We start from the raw sequence: 22,645 nt of genomic DNA, 5'->3' as shown, positions 1-22,645 counted from the left end.
GGGTCCTGGGATCAAGTCCCACGTCGGTCTCCCTGCTTGGCGGGGAGCCTGCTTCTTCCTCTCCCTCTGCCCCTCCCCCGCTGCTTGTGTTCTCTCTCTCTCAAATAAATAAATAAATAAAATCTTTTAAAAAATTACAATTTTAGGGCACTGTGTGGCTCAGTTGGTTAAGCGACTGCCCTCAGCTCAGGTTATGATCCCGGAGTCCTGGGATCGAGTCCCACATTGGGCTCCCAGCTCAGCGGGGAGCCTGCTTCTCCCTCTGACCCTCTCCCCTCTCATGCTGTTTCTCTCTCGCTCGCGCTCTAATAAATAAATAAAATCTTTAAAAAAAATTAAAAATTAAAAAATTACAATTTTGAGGCTAAATAAAGGTGTGAGAGAGACACCGTAAGTCTCATACGATTTGTTAATGACATTTAGTCCCCCATTAGATACATTTAAAGTTTTCAGTTCAGTGAAGATTATAATTTTTACCAGAAGTGGATATTGAACTAGATATTTTTCTCAAAGAAGTGTTCGGTTTGGTTTTGCTTGGTTTTCTAAAGCACCCCAGGGAGAGAAAATGTTTACGATTTATAAATTCTTAGAGGTCACTGGTTGCAATCTGTGTCACCTTTGCCATCTTCAGACGGTTCTAGATCAGAGCTTCTTGACCTCTTGGTATTTTTTCTTTTTCTTTTTCTTTTTTTTTTTTTTAATTTTATTTTTAAGTAATCTCTGCACCCAACACGGGCACTCAGAACCCCAAGATCAAGAGTCACACGCTCCACGGACTGACCAGCCAGTCGCCCCTCTTGGCGTTTTCTAAGACCACGACTTTCAGTGTTATTAGTAACATTCAGCAGCTCCTGATAAACCAAGGGCAGCGTCATTCACAAGTACCCTCTTTTGGTGTCCTTAGTAGCCACATATGTTGTTTGGGATCTTTTAAATTTTTCTTGTTTTTACTTTTTTGCCCTGGAAGATATTTTGTGCTACTTCATATGTAAAACCAAGTAAAACAATTACTTATTTTATAATAATCATCAAGTTTATTTAATGAAACAAACAGATCATGCTTCATTTTGACTTATTTTCATTGAGCTATACACACTAGGTTGCTGACAAAATGTTTAACAACTGGCTCCTTGCCGGCGGGGCGGGAGGGCGCAGGGGGAGCTCGGGTTTGTGATGTTGGCCAGTTTCCATGGTGCAAATATTCCCATCATTGTCAGCATCAAGCTAGCCCCCTGACGTCAGGGAATGTGGAGCTGAGAAGAGATATGTATCACATGGTATTTCTAGACCACAGGTAGAGTGGGTGTAAATAACCCCAATCATAGTGTGAAGTATAATAAATAGGAAGCATTTTGAGTATTTATTACTTTTGCTTTTAATATAGTTTAATTTTAATAGTGGCCGTGTTGAAAACTAGCTTGCAAAATTCCTGAAGATTTAACAACTGGCCCTTACGAGCAGGTACACACCACCGGCTATAATTCATGGATAAAGTAAAGCACACGCCCCTTATACGTATACAGCTTGAATGTTTCCGTATACACACACCCGTGTAGCCAACAGCAAGATAAAGCATTCATCAGCTCAGGAGGCCCCCTCATGCCACCACCCAGTGGGTAATCCCTTGAAGTAGCCATCATTCTGACCTCTGTTGGCATTAGATTAATGTTACACTGACCTGATCAACGTAAAAGAGAGTGAGTTAGGGGCGCCTGGGTGGCTCAGTCGGTTAAGCGTCTGCCTTTGGCTCAGGTCATGATCCCAGGGTCTTGGGATTGAGCCCCGTGTCCTCCTTGCTCATGCTCTCTTCTCACTATCTCTGTCTCTCTCTCAAATAAATAAATAAAATCTTAAAAAAAAAGAGAGAGAGGGGCGCCTGGGTGGCTCAGTTGGTTAAGCGACTGCCTTCGGCTCAGGTCATGATCCTGGAGTCCCAGGATCGAGTCCCGCAGCGGGCTCCCTGCTCGGCGGGGAGTCTGCTTCTCCCTCTGACCCTCCTCCCTCTCATGCTCTCTGTCTCTCATTCTCTCTCTCAAATAAAAATAAATAAAATCTTTAAAAAAAAAAAAGAAAAAGAGAGAGAATGAGTTAAAAAATCTCCCATGCTCCCTAGCCCCAAAATAACCACTGTTTACAGCTTGTTGTGTATCCTTCTAGATGTTTTTCTTCAGTATAAACGTGTGTGTGTGTGTGTTTAGGGAGGAAGAGAAAGTTTTATAAATTGGATTATACTGCACATTGTTCAGACACTGACTCATTTCACTTTGTCATTGGAATGTAATCCCTGAGGGCAGGGATTTTTTTTTTTTTAAGACTGAGAGAGTGGGTACATGTGTGCGCATGTGAGCAGGGGGTAGGGGGGTAGAGGGAGAGGGAGACAGAGAATCTTAAGCAGGCTCCACACCCAGCACAGAGAGGGCAGGGATTTTTATCTATTTTTGCTTGCTGTTGTATCTCTTGTCTGGAACAGTGGCTGGCACACAGTTCTATCACAGTAGAAGCTCGGTAAATGTTGAAGGAATGAGGGAATATATCAGAGACATCTTGAGATGTCAGTGTTTGGAGAATAACGCATTCTTCTTAAAGGCTGTGGAATGTGTGGTGATCTGTTTAACCACCCCCCTACTGATGGGCATGTAGGTTGTTTTGGATTGCAAAAACAATACAGTGAAATCCCTTCTATGGATTTTCACTCACTTTTAAGGGGCTCTTCCTGCAGGAGAGCATATCACCATTAGCTTGCAAATACCAGAAATCACTCTAGCTCGTCCCCGCAGAAAGGAATTGAATACAGGGAGAACTCGTCTCCACTGCGCTTCCAGGAAAGGTTCCCAGAGCATCTCAAAGTTGGCCCATGAAAGGAACTTCTGTTTCTGCCAAGTCTTTCTCTAAGGGTTGCCTAGAACTACGGCTTCTGTCGAAATTTGGCATCCGCTTTAGGCTCCCACCACCGCAGACGCGGTCCCTCCCAGCATAACAGATACCGTCCTCCCGGGTTTGTTCACATCGTAGCCCGTGTGACCGGATTTCCTTCTTTTTAAGGCTGAATAATATTCCATTGCGTGTACATACCGCATCTTGTTTACCCGATTCATTGGTCCATGGACATGTAGGTTGTGCCCACCTCTTGGCTCTCGTGCCTAATGCTGCTGGCAAAAATCTCTTCTAGATTCTGTTTCAGTTGTTTGGGGTATATACCCAGAAGTGGGACTGCTGGATCGTACAGGAGCTCTGTTTTTAATCTTTTGAGGAACCTGCCTACTATTTACCATAGTGGATGCAACATTTTCTAGTCCCGCCAACAGTGCACAAAAATGCCAGTTTTTCCACATTTTTGCCCACACTTGTTTTCCCTCTCTCTCTCTCTCCTTTTTTTAAATAATGACCCTCCTAACAGGTGCGAGGTGGTATCTCATTGTAGTTTTTAATTTGCATTTCCCGATGATGAGTGAAGTTGAGCATCTTTCCATATATACCTCTTGGCCATTAAAAATCAGTATTTTTACACACACCCCTGGAATATATGCAGAATTTTCCAGGAAGGTACTCACAAAGCTGACTACTAATGATTACCCCCAAAGAGAAGAACCAGGTCATGGGAGACTCTTCTCACTATATGTCCTTTCTGTGCCTTTTTGAGCATGTGTCAACTGCATTTGTTACCTATTCAAATAAATAAATTGTTTTAAAAGCTTCCCCTGGTGATTCTGATGAGCTCGAGAGCCGTTGCATGGGACGCGCACACACACACACCTTGTTTACACTGTTGCTGGTGTCTCAAGCTCACCAATGCTGGTGTGCCCTTTGGTTTTTTAGAGACATTCAACCTACAGCAGCGTTCGGCCGGCCAGCAAAGGTGTGACTCAGCGTTTGGATCTTCCAGACCTTCCCCTCTCAGGTAATACCTTAAACAACAAATGCTTTGGGGATGCCTGGGTGGCTCAGTTGGTTAAGCATCTGCCTTCAGCTCAGGTCATGATCTCAGGGTCCTGGGACTGAGTCCCGCGTCTGGCCCCTTGCTCAGCAGGGAGTCTGCTTCCCCCTCTGCCTCTCGCTTCCCCTGCTTGTACTTGCTCTCTCTCTCTCTGACAAAGAAATAAATACAGTCCTTTAAAAAAAAACAAAAACAGCAAATACTTTCGACTCATTATTTTGTGAGGTCAACTTTTCTTCTTTACCCAAAACCGAGCTTAGAAAAATAGTTGATGACATTTATTTCAAACAATTTAAGACTCTACGTGTTTGTGTTCTGGACGTTAGATCCTACTTCTTGCCACTGTACTTCTCAGTGTGCATGTGTTCGGGAGAAATGTCTAGCTTTGGGGAGGTTTTTTGTTTGTTTTTTATGGAATCTCAAGAGAATATCTTACCATCTTTAAAAGTAACTATTTTTAGAAAAAAATCTTATCTGATTCTGGAGGTCTCTTGCTTCCACAATTCCTAAAATATGCCTCTTCAGTGATATCTTTGCCCTTGAGTGTAGCCCTCCTCCTGTTGTTACTCCGGGTATTTTTAAAATCCAGATCCTGACGATGACGTGGTGGTTAGAATCCACAATCCTCCGTGTCACTTTGTCACTCCTGTGCCTTGCACGCTGGTGGCCGGTGTGAAGCGTCAGTTACAGAGGGGGGCACACAGGGGTGGGCTTGCATCTTGGCCCCATTATTCCACCTCTCTGGGCTGTGGTTTTATCATCTCTGAAATAGAAATAGTGCTGTCTCCCTCAGAGGATCGCTCCAGGGGCTGAACAAACACAGCCGGGTGTGGGGTGAGCAGAAGGGTTGACCTTCACCTTAGCTTCTCTTCCCTTTCCCGTCAGTTCACCTGTCAGAACAGAGAGACATGAGTGGAATGGTAAGCTTGTCCCGAAAATATGCCTCAGAAATGTATGTATATGACCCTGTGGCCCTTGTTATAAGGCAACACAAAAGATGAACAGTAAACGAATTGTTTACTGGTGCCTATTGGAAGAAAGCCAGAAATCCAGGTTGCATCGATAGAAATCCCTTGTTTTTAAGTGTCAGACCAAATTTCTGTAACACAGCCACGGAATCAAAAGGAATTCCCATGGTTCTTCTTTTAGATCATGGTCAGACATAGTCAGGTTTATTCTTAAAATAGTTGTTTCTATGAGATAAAAGTTTCACTTTTTGACTGGAAAGTCTTTTACCTCACCACCTTATTTTTTTCCACTTCTGAATTTCGTTTTCTTTTTCATGGCATAAGAAGATTTTAGACTTAAACAGTGATATTGAGAATTTGAAGACTACCTCAGCCCATCCCTTGCATTTTACACGTGAGAGATTCAAGCCCTACAGAGATTAAGTGATTTATAACGCCCCTCCCCGCCCCCCGATTTTGAATGGCTCTGGGACCAGGATAGGATTTCTTCTGATTCTTTCTACCATGCTGCCTTTTGGTAATGAGGCGGGGGATTGCTCTGATCAGCAGCCTCATAAAGAAGTGATAAAGGTTTCTTATAGGACTTGGAGTCATCATAATGACTCCGAGGAAGAAGGAAATGGTGTCTAAGGGCAGGAGAATAAGAAAAAACCAGAAGGGGTGAGTGAGTCCAGCAGAGCAGGTCATGATATTTCTGTGCAAACCGAGCGCCCCCTTCCTAGAAATGGAAGGGAGGTCAACGCAGGGTATTGGAAACCCACCTGATTTGCGTTCTCTACACTTGCTGTGTAGTGGAAAATTGGGGATAACTTGGTTATGTGCACAGGGATGTGTACCTAGGCAAGCCTTTTTTTTTTGTAATTGTGGCTAAAATACGCATAACACAAAACGTACCATCTTAACCATGTTGAAGTGTACCAGGTGAGCTTTTCGTCATAATATTTGTGTCTTCTCTAAGCCTCCCACTTTACCTTTCGTGTAAAGAAGCTGTTGTTTTAACTGACAAGCTAAATCCTGGTGCTCAAACCACAGTAGCTATTACCCTGAAGTAAACAGTTCCTTGTCAGCGCCCCCTCCCCCTTTGCCCCCACCAGGCACCTGTCTACCCGGATGATTCTATTTACTATACTAAAAAAGGATTACACGGTAAAAACTGCTTTGCTTTCAGGCTAGCCTTGCCAGCATTGAGGTCATCAGAAGCTGCCAAAACGGGATTAATGCACTGTTTTTGTTGTTCTCTTTAGTGATGTAAGCACTGTTTTTCCTCTCCTCTTCCAAGCTCATTAGCCTCACTCCCCGCTTCACGCCCCATAATTCGCGGCTCTTAGCCGTGCAAGTATTGTTTTCTTCCATCACTATTTATGGTGTCATAGGAGGTGACTGTGGGCTCAGCCTGGTCACAGAGGCCTGTCGTGTGGCATTGAGCAAGTCACCCCATCCTCTGAGCGCCCGTTGCCTCTGTCAATACAAACCAGACACTATGGAGATTTTCTCCCGTTCTGTGCTCTTGTGGTCCTTGAGGGACTATCATCCAGAGGATTCAGCCTGTTTCGTTAACCTGTTTTGACTCCTACTAAAACAGCAGAGAGGAGCCTTCAAAGAATTTATGTTTGCTTATTTTTAGCAAGCCAGACCCTATGACTGGAGTGGCTTTTTTTTTCTTGTAAAATCGTTACCATTCTTGGTACCCAGGTTTTTGTCTGCTGCCACCTGTGACTTGAAAATCCCATTGGGCATCTTCCTGCCAGCTCTCTGTCTCTCTCAGATGCCCATCGACTAAAACAAAGTGCTTTACTTGGGAACAGGGCTGGCTCTGTGGGGTGTGACCTGTGCAGGGTGCTTAGAAGGGCTTTGGCTCAAGACTCTGCAGGTGCCATCTTGAAATTCTTAATAATTTTCGAACGAGGGGCTAATTTGGCATTTGTGTCTATGAATTAGTAATCGGTCCTGCCTGGAGAATCCTTTCTAGAAAAGGCCATGTCCCTATGTGCATTTTTATTCCTTAATCCAGAAACTCTCTATATTTATTACATATTTGTACTTAGGAAGAAAATGAGAATTCTTTTGTACTTGAGAAGAAAGTGTGGTGACCATTCAAATTTCTCTTCTTCAGGAATAGGTGATTATGTTGTTCTTCACACAGATCTCCTAAAGGGAAGGGGTGAGGACCTGAAACCGGACCCTTATCTCCGGAAGAGTCCCTCCCTGGAGTCTCTGAGCAGACCCCCTTCTCTGGGCTTCGGGAACACGAGGCTGCTGAGCGCTTCCACCGGGGGCTTGAAACCACAGAGCAAACTCAGGTATCACATTTTACACAGTGAGACATCACTGGGCAGATGACCTTGTAGTCTTCCTTCTGTTTTACCCCCTGTGGTCAATTTACTTGTATGTATATTTCCTGAGTGAAACCAGACACAGCACCTGCCTTCAGCGAGGGAGGAGGGCCCTGGACAGCAGGGCTAGGCAAAGCGAAAGAAGGGCTGTAAAAACAGAAATACACGCAGACTCTTGCGGGGGTTGTTACTTGGGTCAAGAAGTCTGGAGGCGGGGAGGCAACATTTCTGCCAGGGGGCCTGCAGGGGTCCCCAGAAGAGCTCTGCACAACATTCAGGGGACTGGGGGTGGTTTCCTTTGGTTAGACTAGCCTGGGGGCTTCAGGAGGGGAGGGGCCCTGGCAGACACACCATCAGCTGCCGGTATCTGCTGGGGAGGCGGGTAGGTGCTCAGGATATCACGGCTGGAAAGGCGGGTTGGAGTCCCCTTGCAAATGGTCTTCATTGCCACGGTTAGAGGTTTGTACTCATTTTGGTAAAGCAGTGGGGAACCACTAAGTTTGCAGGATTTGGATTTGGATTTTGAGTAGTGGTCCAGGAAACAGTGGCATATAGGAAGGATTGGAGGGGCATTTTGAAGTCAGCGTCGAAAGAGCACATTAGCAGTGATGTGAGAGGTAGAGTAGGGGCGAGAAGGGACAGAGACTGCCAGGGCGGCCACCAGAGGCCTGGCGTGGCTCCCACCTCTGCCACGGCTCCCACCTCTGCCACTTCCTCCCTCTTCAGTGTCCCTGCTCCCCAGACCCCAACAAGCCACCTCCACCCACTTCCCACCCTCCCCTCGCCCACTGCTTCTCCACGTGGAGTCCGTCTTCGAAAACACGGAGTGCATCCCCTGCAGACCTTCTCAGAAACCTCCTGTGACTTGTCATGCAGCCTTCCATCCACGCTCCTTGTTCTGCTCCCTCCGTTCTGCGCGGCTTAGCCCCACCCAGCTCACCTGCCACTTTTATTCTCAGCCTTTGCAGCTAACATGAGCATTTGCCACCACTCGCAGGGTCCTGGCCTGAATCGTCTCCTTCCTGTCCTTTCACACTCCTAAGTGCTTCCCCCGCAAAGTCAAACCTTCCCGTGCCCGGGTGGCTCAGTCGGTTAAGCGTCTGCCTTCAGCTCAGGTCACGATCCCAGGGTCCTGGGATCGAGCCCCGCATCAGGCTCCCTGCTCAGTGGGGAGTCTGCTTCTCCCTCTGCCTCTGCCTCTCCTCCCCGCTCATGCTTTCTCTCACTCTCTCTCTCTCTCTCTCCCCGCATAAATAAATAAAATCTTAAAAAAAAAAAGTCAAACCTTCCACGAGGTGGTAGCAAGCCACCCGGGTGGCATGACACCCCCTTTCTCTGCCTTCCATGTCTTATGCTGAATCGGGTATTTAATGCACTGTTCCATCGTGTGTGTGCCTTTGTCCCCATTTATTTAGGCTGTACTTTAGTACACAGTAAATATTTCAACTCATGCTTTGATCTCTTCCCCGGCCCCCTGGGCCATGCTCCACACACAGCATTGCATCCAGCCAGTGCGTTGGAATGGGTAGATGGATGAATATACAAAACTAGCCACTTTGGGAGTAATAGCTACTTAACAAACATTCTAACTACCATTATGAGTATAGTAAAAGGATTTTATGAAAGTCTGAGTAAGTTCAGCTCTTGTCATATCTTTGGGCGTAGCTTATATTTGGACCCAAATAGATGAAGTCATATCTTTCAGAGATTTAACTTAAAACCCCAGATACTACATATTAGCCTTGTTTATGCACAGGAGATTTAAGTGATCAAAACTAGTTTTAAGGACCAGAATTAGTGCTATCCTGAAACTGCTCTTTTCTTTATGCCAGAAATGCGTACAAAAAGGCTATGTGTGTATTAATATGCAATTTATATTATACCCTTCATCATGAGAGATTAAATTAGTGGAGATTAATGTGTTATTTTATTTTGGTATTCACGTCATTGAGACAAACAAATGACAGGATAGAAATCACTTGTTTTGGAAGTTCTCATCCTATTATTATTAATTTGGAGAGCGCATCATATCTATTTAACCTTATTTTTTAAAGAAACCTGTTCAGTTAGTGTTTTGGGCATCCACGGATACAGAAACTCTTTTCCAAACCTTCATTTCAGTCTTCCCTAGTTTGTCAGACCTAGAAATTCAGTTCTAAGTGATGAAGTAACAAACACAGGCAAAGTTACTGTAACTTCATAGTTAACAGCGACTCTGACCACAGAAACTCTCATGGACTTAAGTTGACAAATATGCCAGGTGCAAGGGACAATAGCCATCAAATTACAAAAGAAAAATTTTAATGCAGTTATGACGTTTTCTTAAAAATCTCTCTACCTTAATTCAGATTGCTGAGGTCTGGAATCATCCCATTACTCCTTAATAAAAATATTTTAAAGTGGGGTGCCTGGGTGGCTCAGTTGGTTGAGCGACTGCCTTTGGCTCAGGTCATGATCCTGGAGTCCCGGGATCGAGTCCCCCATTGGGCTCCCTGCTCAGCAAGGAGCCTGCTTCTCCCTCTGACCCTCCCCCCTCTCATGTACTCTCTCTCATTCTCACTCTCTCAAATAAATATTAAAAATATATATATATTTTAAAGTATTTTTATTAAGGGGTGCCTGGGTGGCTCAGTTGGTTAAGCGGCTGCCTTTGGCTCGGGTCGTGATCCCAGGGTCCTGGGAGCCTGCTTCTGCATCTGCCCCTCCCCCGGCTTGTCCTCGCTCTCTCTCTCTCAAATAAATAAAATCTTTTTTAAAAAAGTATTTTTATTAAGTATCAGAATGATACAAAATAATAACAATAAAATATGTGTAAGGCATAAAGAACAACAATGCAGCTGGATATCAACCTTCCAGTTTAAGGAAAAGAAAATTATTATTACCATTGAAATTTCCTGTCAGCCCCCCTTCTCTGCCCCCCTCCAAGGTCATCACTGTCTCTATGATATATGTCGTCCTTTGCTTTTCTTTCCCAGTCTCACTATGTATGCTTGTATCCCCAAACAATAGCAACAGTATATTACTACACTGAAAATTTTATATACATGGACACATGTTGTGGTTTTTTCTTTTTTTATTTCAAAATTGTTCCTGCTGTTCATTCAAGTTACTGCATACCCCTGTAATTCATCAGTTTTTATTGCTGTATAGTATTCCATTGTATGAATACACCACCATTCACCTATTTTCCTGAGGATGTACATTTGATTGTTTCCAGTTTTGTAGTATAAAAAAGTGCTGGTATGAGCATTCTTGAACATGTGCTCTGATGATATATATATCTAGGGGTAAATCCTGTTTCACAGGTTTTGAATTGCACGGGTCCACTCATATGTGGATTTTTTTCTGACAAATACAATACAGTAATATGTATTTTCTCTTTTTTATTATTTTCTTAATAACATTCTCTTTTCTCTAGCTTACTTTATTGTAGGAATACAGTGTACAATATACATAACATACAAAATATGTGTTCATCGACTATATGTTATCAATAAGGCTTCCTGTCCACAATGGGCTATTAGTAGGGGGCGTGGGGGGGGACTCAAAAGTTGTACATGGGGGGCACCTGGGTGGCTCAGTCATTAAGTGTCTGCCTTCGGCTTAGGTCATGATCCCAGGGTCCTGGGATCAAGCCCCACATCGGGCTCCCCACCTCTCCCACTCCCCCTGCTTGTGTTCCTGCTCTCACTCTCTTTCTCAGTCAAATAAATAAAATCTTTTAAAAAAAATTTTTTTTCTTCAAAAAAAAAAGTTGTACATGGATTTTCAGCTGTGTGCAGGGTCTGCGCCCCTAATCCCCATGTTGTTCGGGGGTGAATGAACTCTTAAACTGTTGCCTATTAACAGTTGATGTTCCAGAGATGCATCAACTGTTTTATTTCTGCTCTCCTCCTGCATGTTGTTCCCATGCTGGAGGAATATAATTCTCAGTTCATGATAGTCATCATGGAAGAAACTGTGTGATCTTAAATCCCTTGGTAGTATTTAGATAATCTTAGGTAGCGTAAAGATTAACAGATGTCTACAGCAAACTGAGAACGGGGCACCTAAAGCTCTTGCTCTTAGAATGCTATCGTGTATTAATTAGTAAAATCATTTCCTTTGGCTAAACAGGTGCTCAGAATTGAGTTAATGTAGCGCAAACTGAGGAGTGCTACCTTTGGTGTGTGCAAAGACCCTCTTTTGCGTCATTTTTACTGATTTTCACCTTGCATCTCCCTTCCCAGCACCTCTCCATAAGCAGCCAATCTGGGGTTTTTAAATGTCCTTTCGGGCTACCTTTTATGTGTTATGTAGACACAGGTGAAGCCTTGAAACTTGCGGAGTATTTTTTTCTATAGTGTCTTTAATTAAAATGATACTGTACTTAAGTAAATAAAGGGCTAGATGGATGGAGCCAACAGATGGATTTAAAAAAAAACAAAAACAAAACCAGCCTCTTTCCAGACTTCCAATAGCCAAGAAGTGTACAATTCAATTTTTCTTTCATATCGTGAAACATAATGAAATGTATCATTGATATGACTGATTTGGTGGTTTCTCTTGAGTCTCCCTGGATAGACCTAGACTTTTGCTTTTCTAATCTAGTTATTTATTTCATATATACTTGAGGGTCCTAAACATTAGCATCTTCTCTTTACTCTGTGCTCTTCTTTCTAACCAGCGTGGAAAGAAGAGACCCGCTGGCTGCCTTGGCCCGGGAATATGGCGGCTCCAAGCGCAATGCTCTCCTGAAATGGTGCCAGAAGAAAACAGAAGGCTACGCGGTAAGTGACAGCGTCGGCCAACCTCCAGCCAGCCCTGGGCAGCAGCAGTCCTGTGCCCGTATTGGTCCTGTGCATGCGTATGTTGGCGTATAATTGTTGTCCTTCTGTTCTCCTAGGGAGGGCTGCCAGTGGTAGTAGGGTTTGCTGTGGTGCCCAGACAAAGAGGCAAGTGGGACTGAAAGCCAGTCCACCCAACAAACCATATACCTCAATGCAGGTCTGCGTCTCCTGCAGGAAGGGCCAGCTTTTTCTTTGCTCAGAGGAGCTATGAACTCTGCAAGCATTGCGCCCAGCAGGCTGCTTCAGTCCAGGGAAGGCAGCTTTTGCCGAACCACCTTCCCGAAGAGGGTGCCTTTCCCTAATTGACACAAAGGCCCCACGTAGGTGGCCCTTCAAAAGTTTTCTGTTACTTTGGAGCTGTTTGCATTTAAAGTATCAGTTTATCAGGGCAGTATTTGTCTTCTGGGAAGGTTACACGAGGAAGTAGTACTTGATAGAAGTGTAAGGTTTGTTATTATGAAGTATCATCTAGAAAGACAAAAATTCATCAAATATAAATTATAGTTTTATGGATTGTAATGAAGTGAAAACCCAGGCCGTCACTACTCCCATCCAGAAATAGAGCACTGTCAATTTCCCCAAACCTTCCGTGTGACTTTTTGATCCTACCCCTTTCCCACTCCCAAAGACAACTGTTGTCCTCAATTCTTTTCCTCGTGGTTTTCCACAAAAAGCAGGCATCCCGGAATGCTCTATTAGTTTTGCCTGCACTGGAACTTTCCATAAAGGCAATCAAAAACTGTCCTATCTGCATCCAGCTTTCTCCTACGGTGTGAAGTTATCAAGTCTTATCCAGTTCGTTCATTTTCTAACCCCTTTGGAACCCATTATGTGATCACACCTATTATCTATTTACCCCTTCCATTCTTGCTGGACAGATGAGTTATTTCCAGGTCGGGGCTGTCATTACGTGGTGCTGGTACATTCTTGTGCGTGTCTCTCGGAACACGGGTGCGCTCATTCTTTCTGGATCTACACCTAGAAATGGAATTACTGGGCCATCGGGTGTGCCTATATTCAAGCACGGTAGATAGTGCCAAACAGATTTCTGAAACAGTTGTACAGTTTACCTCCCCCCAGCAAGTGAGGAGAGGTCATTTCTCTGCATTTTCACTGAGAGCACCAGTCTTGGTGCTCCCAGTCTTGGGATAAGTGTGTAGTGGTATCTCATTGTGGTTGGGATCTGCACTTCTCTGCTGGCTGGATGAGGCCGAGAACTTTTCCACATGCTAACTGGACATCTGGGTAATCTCTTTGGAGATGTGCCCTCCCTGTCTCTTGCCCATCTTAAAATCAGATTGTCTGTCTTTCCCCTCTTGCTTTCAGGAGCTCTTGGTATATTCTGGGTACCAGTCCTTTGTCAGATAGAAGTATTGCGAGTATCTGCTCCCAGGGTGGCTTGAATTTTCACTTTTTTGTTGAACAAAGTCTTTCATTTTAATGAAGTCTCATTTATCCGTCTTTTCCCGGTGGTTAGTGCTTTTTGCATCCTGTTTCAGAAATCTTTGTCTGCTCCAAGGACACAAAAATGTTCTCCAGTGTTTTCTTCTGTAAGGTGGATTGTGTTCCCTTTCCCATTAAATAGCCACCCTCTTTAAAATTGCCATCTCCAGTGTGCCTGACTGGCTCAGTCGGGGGAGCATGTGACTACTGATCCTGGGGGCATGAGTTCGAGCCCCACTCTGGGTGCAGAGATTACTTAAGTAAGTAAGTAAATAAATAAATAAATTTTAAATACTAAAAATAAAATAAAATTGCCATCTCCTCCCTTCTCCCCACTCAGACCCTGCATTCCCATACGTTTACCCCACTTTTCTAAAGATTCTGAAGATTCTGGCACCCCAGCACTCCTTCCCCAACCTTAAGCTTTGAGGGGGGCGGGGACAGAGAAAGAAAGAACCAAGCAAGAAAACAAGGCCTCGGCCAGGAGCAGCCCTGATACTTGAGCAGCAGCAGGGCTGGGATTGTCTTTGTAATAGCAGGAGTCAAGGGTCTTAAAATCAGATTCTACCCAAGAATAGAAGTGTTTTGTGTCTTTGACATTACCTTTTTTTTTTTTCCCGGTTCCTGCTAAAAAAGAAAAAAATTAGTCGGGTTAATGGCCCGTAAGAGAGACTCCCAGAGGACGAGCTTTGTTTCTGATGCATTATTTTCTCCTTTAGCTGCTCTGTGCGCTCTCTGCTTCAGCCCACTCTGAGGGTCGAAACCACCCCATAAAGGCAGGCCACCCCAACGAGGGCATCCCTCGGCTCAATCCCACCACCCTGAAATCATGACCTGAGCTGAAATCAAGAGTCAGACACTCCCCACGCTGCTGAGGAAATGGAAAAGCTTAAGGAGTGGGGGAGAGAAAGCTGATTCTGGGAGGCTTTAGGGTAAGGGAAGTAGGAGTGGTCACAGAAAACTGAAGCTCAGAAAGGCCAGGAACAAGGTCTTGGCCATGGCTGAGCCACACGTGGTCATGGACACTTGACTGAGCGGTCATTTCCCCACCTTACAGAAATGGATCAAGGGAAGTGCAAGATGGACAGGAAAAGACAATTAAAATTTCCAGAAGGAATTGGCCCTTTGTCATGTAGTGTTATTATAATTAGATTGCAGGGAGGGATTATACCATCAGCTATTTCCCATCATCAGAGTGAGAATTATATTTCCTGCTGTAGTGATTTTTTGTTTCGTTTTGTTTTATTTTGTGAACATCTTGAACTAGTTTTCAAAGCATTTTACACTTGATGAAACCCAAAACTCATTCTGCCTGAAGGGTATTTTTCATTCGTTGTTAAATCTCTGTAAATTTAGAGGGAAACATAAATCATATGTGTCTAATTTATTTACTCCTCACAAAATATCCTCTGTCTAGACCTGTTTGTCTGAGACGCCTCCTAAGCCTTCTGAAGCTTGTTCTCTCCGACTCAGGAAGCCAAAAATAAATTGTAGAAAACTCAGACAGCTCAGTTAAAAAAAAAAAAGCCGGTAGCCATGTGCATTTTCACTTGAAAGAACTTTCTTTTTAGCCCACCAAAGTATAGCATGATAGCTTCTGTCAAAACTCTCCATATATTAATTCAGTGAATTTTTATGGAGGGGCCTGTTTGGTGCCACGTTATATTTTAGGTTCTGGGAAATCAGCAGTGAACGAAGCAGGCAGAATCTCTGCTCTCTTGGAGCTTCCATCTTCACGGGGACTAGACTATTCAAATTAAAAAGTAAAATACGTACTATATTAGAGTGTACTGTGGAGAAAAGTCGGGGTGGGAGGCTTAGGAGTGCTGGGTGCATGAACGCCACTGTCATATGAAGGTCAGGGAGGTGACATTTGAGCAGCGGCTCACCTTCCCTGAGGAAGGGAAAGAAGACTTGCATCTCTTCATCAAGGTTCATCCCACGCCAGGTACTAAGCTTGGAAGGTCGGAATGAGGACATCATCACTTTAACAACTGCATCAGTTGGAATTTAAGTAACATGGGGTGGCAGCTCTGAAAACTTAGAACAGTGGGTCAGACCCACTGCTGAGCCCCAGGTTCAGCTTTGGGTGTCTTGACGTAGCCCCAGGACTGAGATCCAGGAACACAAACACGCACTCACTCCAGAGTGAGGCCCGCACTGGGCTTGAAGTGGCTCTCAGCAGAGAGGAGACCTTTCTAGACATTCTACTCAACTCACATTTCCTTGGATTTTTTTTTTTAAGTCAGGCTTCCAGGAAGGCCTTGCAAATTACTCTCAGTCTGTAGGCTGCCTATTAACTATATCCCGAGCCAAGGTTAGATCGGACCCATGGAACCCTACGTCTCCCTTTTTAAATTTGCCTTTAATTCCTTCTTTGGGGTTATGACAGAAATTTGCATCTCTCATGTAATTACCAGAAAGGGTTCTCAAGGGGGCCAGGAGACAAGATGGTGGATGTGATAGGCAGAATTCTAAGAATGACCCCCAGTAACCCTCACCCTTAAATAATCTCCTCCTTACATATGGCAAAAGGGAGATGATCTGGGTAGACCTAACACATGAACCCTTTAAAAGCCGGAGTTTCCTCTGAAGCATCATAAGGACTCAGTGCACCATTGGTGGGCTTGAAGGTGAAGGGGGCCCATCAGGAGCCGAGAGAGGTCCCTCGCTGATAACCAGCAAGGAAACCAGGACTGTCTAGCACTAAGGCGTTGGGAGTGCTGAAGTCCTACCAATACCCAGAAAACACTACGGGGGGCACCCCGCAGTTGTGAAGTCAACCAGTTTGGCGCTGGGGTGTCCTCTGTCATTTCTCTTCCTGTCCTGAAGCCCTCAGACCTCAGTGAGGCTAAGGATGGTCAGCGTGCTTGGCCTTCTGCCCTCCCTTCGCTGAGGGACCTGGCCTGGGACGCACTCTGATGAGTGGGTGGAATTCAGCTGTAAATCTCTGCAGAGTCCTTGTCCCTCCCAAGAAGGGTGATGAGACGCAGCCACCCCATATGTCTGCAGGTGGCCCCTTGGCTGTGTTCCTAGGACCCTGCCGTGCCCTGGTCACTGTGGTTAACACTGGTGATTTATTTGGTGGAGGGCGTAGGTAGGGATTACCTACATCTCACCTACCTCTCCAAAGCTAGAATCCATAACTTTTAGCATGTTTTAACTGGCTGAGTTTTAAGGTTTTAATGGCCTCAGATTTCAAGTGTCAAAGCATTAGAGTAGTGTTATAGTAGGAAGAAATATGTAGAGTGATATTTAAGTTTCCTCCTATAGGAAATATGATTTGAAAATAGTTTGGCTAGAAATGGCCAGTTATTTGTATTGCTTTTGAAGTCACTGGTATGGTTTTCTTTTGCTGTGTAACGAAGTCCCAGGCTCAGTGACTTCAAACACCTGTTCGTGAGCTCACAGTTCTTAGAGGTCAGAAGTCCAGCACGATGTAGCTTGAAATCAGGTGTCAGCTGAGCCATGTTCTCACCTGGAGGCTCTGGGGAAGAATCCACTTGGTGTCTTTCAGGCTGGTGACAGGTTCCCTGCGGTTGTAAGACGGAGGCCCCCGTTTTCTTGCCAGGTGTCAGCCAGGATCACGCCCAGCAACTGGAGGCCGCTCGGGTTCTTTCCGTGTGGCCCCCTCCATCTTCAGTCACCAGTGGCCATCACATCCTGCTCATGTTGATGCTTTGGATCTCTGACTTCTGCCTCTCGCTTGAGAAAATTCTGCTTTAAATAAGCCCTCGGGGCGCCCGGGTGGCTCAGTTGGTTAAGCGGCTGCCTTCAGCTCAGGTCATGATCTCAGAATCCTGAGATGGAGCCCCACAGCAGGCTCTCTGCTCAGTGGGGAGCCTTATTTTCTCTCTGCCTTCCGCTGCCCTTGCTTGTGCTCTCTCTCTCTCTCTCAAATAAAATCCTTAAAAAAAATTTTTTTAAATAAATAAAGCCTCATGTGATGAAGTTAGGCCCACCCAGAGGCTCTCCCTGTTTTAGGGCCAGTTCATTAGCAAGCTTAATTCTGTCTGTCAAATCCTTTTGCCACATGACATAACATGATCAAGGGATCAAGGAGGACACACCAGGACATAGAGCGCATGGGGGTGTCTTAGAATGCTGCTGCCCAGGGATCATTCTCACGGCTGCCTGCACATCAGAATGACTTAGAGGTCAGAAGTCTGGCGTGATGTAGCTTGAGATCAGGTGTCAGTTGAGCGATCTCAGGAATTACAATCTCCTGAGCAGGGATTCTGGGCCTTGGTCCTTCTGATGTGCAGGCAGCCTTGAGAACCTCGGATCTAAAAGTCTCACCTCCATCGAAGAAAACCCTTTCGGTTCTGGATCTCAACTTGCCAAAAGCCTGTGTGTTGTAAAAAATCAGAAGCACCAACAGACGTGAACCACGGGAACACTAATGTCCTGAAGAAGACGTCATCGGTTTATCATCCAGGAAAAGTAAATAATCTGACCCTGAAGAAGAAACTGTGGGATTCTCTCTGTTACCTTGTGATCCCAGCCACCCCACTCTTTTAGTTTTCTGTTGCTGTGATTTAGTACAACGTTAGCGGCCAAAACAACACCCATTTATTATTAGCTCACCACTTTGTGGGTCAGAATCCCTGGTGAGCTCAGCTGGGCTCTTCCCTGGAGGCCCTGGGCCAGAACCAGCTTCCCTAAGCTTAAAGTTCACTCAGGGTGTTGGCAGAACTCATCCTTTTAAATTTGCTCTGGGACCTTGACTGAATCACCGGTGTTAACCACCGTGACCAGGGCATGGCAGGGCCCTAGGAAGACAGCCAAGGGGCCACCAGCAGACATGTGGAGTGGCTGCACCTCATCACCCTTCTTGGGAGGGACAAGGACTCTGCAGAGATTTACAGCTGAATTCCACCCACTCATCAGAGTGCGTCCCAGGCCAGGTCCCTCAGCGAAGGGAGGGCAGAAGGCCAAGCACGCTGATCATCCTTAGCCTCGCTGAGGTCTGAGGGCTTCAGGACAGGAAGAGAAATGACAGAGGACACCCCAGCGCCAAACTGGTTGACTTCACAACTGCGGGGCGCCCCCCGTAGTGTTTTCTGGGTATTGGTAGGACCTCAGCACTCCCAAAGCCTTAGTGCTGGAAAGTTCCCCTTGGCCCACAGACACCATGGAGAACAAGCTTTCATAGTTGGATTTGGATTTTCCAGAGGCATTGCTATTTCAAACTCTACAAGACCTAATGATTCTGAAATTTTCTGACAAACGAGAAAAATCCACACCACACATATGTAGAGAGAGAGAGAGAGAGCACGCACAGTGGGTTATTTATCTCAAGTCTCTCGAGTTCATTTCTTGCTTAAGTGAACCTCCATTTTCTGATAAAGTATTCTGTACATTGGTAAGTATCTTGTAACCTCTCTCAAAAGCTTTGTTGCCAAAGTATGCTTCTTAGTAAAAGGCTTATTAATTCCTGAGAGATTAAACCAGAAGCTTTTGGTGAATAGTTGAATAGCCCAGGGAGCTCCTTCCTCCTTCTCAGGAAACTGAAAGAAATAACATTTCTGACAGTAACAGGAGCTCCATGGGTTTAAACTCAAATAAGACCTTTGTCCAGGTTTCTAGTGTTTTTCTTCACGATGCTTCTCTAGTCACTGGCATATAAATATCCTCTAGTTATCTCTACCTTAAGTTTACTAAGACAATTTAAGTAAGGCAGTTCAGTAAGAAAATCTAGTTGTCAGCAACACTGTTTATTCCCCAGTCATCCCATCGCATAGCGTTGTGATTCACATTTTATCTTTTCATTTTAACGGAAGCTGGATAAAAGTTGGAGGGGCTTCTCATTTTACTTCACGAGCCCTGAGACCAGAGGAGTGAGGTGCCAAGCACCTTAGAAGGACCTTAGAAGCCATGTGGCATCAGCCTGAGGAGCCGTGTGGCATCAGGCTGAGGAGCAGTGTGGCATTAGGCTGAAGAGCCGTGTGGCGTCAGGCTGAAGAGCCGTGTGACATACAGAAGGTTCCTGGCAGTTTCTGGGACAACATCGTGAGACACCTCCGACGATGACCTGGGTCAGTCAGTCGATGAATATTGATCAAGGGATGATCAGACTAGTTTTAGTCCAAGGTTGGGGTGTGGGGGTCACCAAACTGAGTTTATAAAAACGTGCATATTCTCAGCAAATATATACTGAACACCTGCTGGATACTGTGCTCAGCAACCAGGTCTAGACAGACAGCAAAGTGGGGCAGCCCACAAAGAAAGAGAAGAAAAGGGCCAGGGGAACAGGCCCAAGGACCGCGTGGAGCAGGACAGTGCAGGGTGACCGGGGGCACCCTAGATCGGGAAGGGCTCTCCGAGGATGATGGGTCCCCTCAGCCCAGGATGACAGGAAGAGCCAGCCCCGTTGAGATGAGGTAGAAGGAATCCCAGGCAGAGGGAACCGTGAGTGCAAGCGGTTGGGGCAGCAGGCGGGACGGAGGGCAGGCTGGGCATGACGGTGGGCGAGGTACAGGGTGGGTCGGGACCAGACTGGAGAATGGATCATGGGTTCATTCCCAGCGGAAATGGGGCTCAAGGCTTCTGGGCGGGAGTTTAAGCACGAAAGGAGGGATGGTAGCTTGGCCTTTGCCGTGCCCCAGAGGAGAGTAGCTGGTGACTCCTGAAGTCATGCATACCTTTGCCCTGGGTGTTCCCTTGCATCCCTGCCAGGTCTCCAAGGGCCTTAGTGATCATCTTGTCTTTCTGGAGCTTTGAATACCTTCCCTTCGTGGCTGCAGGGCCTTGAGCTCAATATGGCGAACTCCATGTAAATTAAAAAAAAATTTTAAGCACTTAACTATGCATGATAGTTATAAAGAGCCAAAAAAAATTTTTTTTAAATTTTTTTTTAGAGCGAGCAGGAGGGAGGGGCAGAGTGAAAGAGAATCTTATTTTTTTTAAGTTTTTATTTTTTTTATACGAGAGAGAGAGAGCACGATCAGGGGGAGAGGCAGAGGGGGAAGCAGACTCCCCACTGAGCAGGGAGCCTGATGCGGGGCTCGATCCCAGGACTCCAAGATCATGACCTGAACCGAAGGCAGACGCTTAACCAACTGAGCCATCCAGGCGCCCTAAATAGCCAAAAAGTATTAATTTATTATTTTAATAATTATTAATTATTTAAAATTATTTTAAAATTTTTAAGCAAAGCATTGTTCATTCTCAGTTGTAATCAAAGAAATACAAATCAAAGAAGGAGATGTCATTTCTTTGCTTACCATATCAAAAATTTTTTTTAAGTGATGAGCTGGGCAAAATGAGAATCCTGTTCTACCATTGGTGGGAGTGTAGATGAATCCTACCTTTTGGGAGGGAAATGTAGCAATTGTATCAGGAATCTCAAAATCAGTGTGTCCTTTAACACAGAAATTATGTTTCTAGTTATTTATTTCAAGGAGATAATTATGGATGACTGTGAAAATATAATTTCAAGCAAGTTTATTATAGTTTTATTTATTTAAAATCATTTTGCAAAAACTGGAAGTGATACAAATTTCCAACAAGATATGAATCAAATAAATTATGATATAATGTGTACAATGGAATATTATAAAGCCTTTAAAAATCATGCTTTGGGCAAATATATTTAAAGGTGCTGGAAAAAATGTGCACACTATATTAAGTCAAAAGTCAGATTCTAAAACAGTCTGTGTAGTATGATTCCAATTCTATAAAAAGAAATTTATACAAATGTTATACAAACATTAGCAGTGATTATCTCTAGCTAAATACTGAAATTTAGTCATGCTTTCCTGTAGTATTTCATTTTCTACAATAAGCATGTAAATTTTTAACAAAAAAAATTATTTTTAAAATTACATCTTTTTTTTAAAAAAAGATTTTATGTATTTATTTGAGAGAGACAGAGAGAGAGAGAGAGAGAGCGCAGGAGCAGGGGGGAGGGGAAGAGGGAGAGGGAGAAGCGGAGCAGAGAGCCCCACATGGCGCTCAATCCCAGGCCTTCGAGATCATGACCTGGGCCAAAGGCAGATGCTTAACCGACTGAGCCACCCAGGTGCCCCTAAAATTGCATCTTTTTAAAGAAAGAAGCCAGGGGCGCCTGGGTGGCTCAGTCGTTAAGCATCTGCCTTCGGCTCAGGTCATGATTCCAGGTCCTGGGATCAAGCCCCGCATCGGGCTCCCTGCTTGGCGGGAAGCCTGCTTCTCCCTCTCTCACTCCCCCTGCTTGTGTTCCCTCTCTCGCTGTGTCTCTCTGTCAAATAAATAAATAAAATCTTTAAAAAAAAAAAAGAAAGAGCCAGATGCAAAAAATCACATATTCTATGATTCTATGTATATGGATTGTCCAGAGTAGTCAGATTCATAGGGTCAGAAAGCAAATTAGTGGTTGCCAGGGGCTAGGGGCACGGGCTTCCTTTTGGGGCTGATGAAAATGTTCTGGGATTAGATAGTGGTAGTAGTTGCACAACCTTGTGAATCTACTAAAAGCTACTGGATTGTACATTTCAAAAAGTTAACTTTATGGTATGTGAATTATATCTCAATGAAGATATTATTTATTTTTTAAAACAACGGTAGGAAGGGCACCTGGGTGGCTCAGTTGGTTGGGCGACTGCCTTCAGCTCAGGTCATGATCCCGGGGTCCCAGGATCGAGTCCCACATCGGGCTCCCTGCTCGGCGGGGAGTCTGCTTCTCCCTCTGACCTCCCCTCTCTCATGCTCTCTCTCTCTCAAATAAATAAATAAAATCTTTAAAAAAAAAAACAACGGTAGGAAGAGCTTACGTGGGGCATCAGGGAGATGACAGATATGGGGTAAGTAGGGGGGTAGGAAACTGGAATTTAAATTTTAAATCTTATCAAATAGAACTTTAAAAAACATAGCTGTGGGGGTGCCTGGGTGGCTCAGTCGGTTAAGCGTCTGCCTTCGGCTCAGGTCATGATCCCAGGGTCCTGGGATCGAGCCCCGCATCGGGCTCCCTGCTCAGCGGGGAGCCTGCTTCTCCCTCTCTCTCTGCTGCTCCCCCTGCTTGTGCTCTATCCCTCTCTCTCTCAAATAAATAATAAAATCTTAAAAAAAAAATTTTTTTTTAAAACATAGCTGTGTAACTACCTTGTATATTAAAAACTAATTGAAATGAAACAGTAAAACAGATGAACAAGGTATTGG

At 44.7% G+C, this 22,645-nt stretch overlaps 1 protein-coding gene across 7 annotated transcripts in view; it reads left to right on the top strand.

Moving 5' to 3' along the window:
* The window catches only part of SPECC1 (sperm antigen with calponin homology and coiled-coil domains 1), a 268,987-nt gene that overhangs the window by 196,558 nt on the left and 49,784 nt on the right, over positions 1-22,645 (top strand). For all 7 annotated transcript variants that reach the window (XM_032431932.1, XM_032431934.1, XM_032431931.1 and 4 more), the window contains 3 exons: positions 3,817-3,898; positions 7,046-7,202; positions 11,902-12,004. In XM_032431932.1, the coding sequence (XP_032287823.1) occupies positions 3,817-3,898; positions 7,046-7,202; positions 11,902-12,004 (342 nt within the window). The remainder of the gene's footprint in view (positions 1-3,816; positions 3,899-7,045; positions 7,203-11,901; positions 12,005-22,645) is intronic.

Source organism: Phoca vitulina, unplaced genomic scaffold (genome assembly GCF_004348235.1).
Source record: "Phoca vitulina isolate PV1807 unplaced genomic scaffold, GSC_HSeal_1.0 scaffold47, whole genome shotgun sequence".
Classification (NCBI taxonomy): Eukaryota; Metazoa; Chordata; class Mammalia; order Carnivora; family Phocidae; genus Phoca; species Phoca vitulina.
The sequence above is the reverse complement of the archived record's forward strand: the minus strand, read 5'-3'. Positions and strand labels throughout refer to the sequence as shown.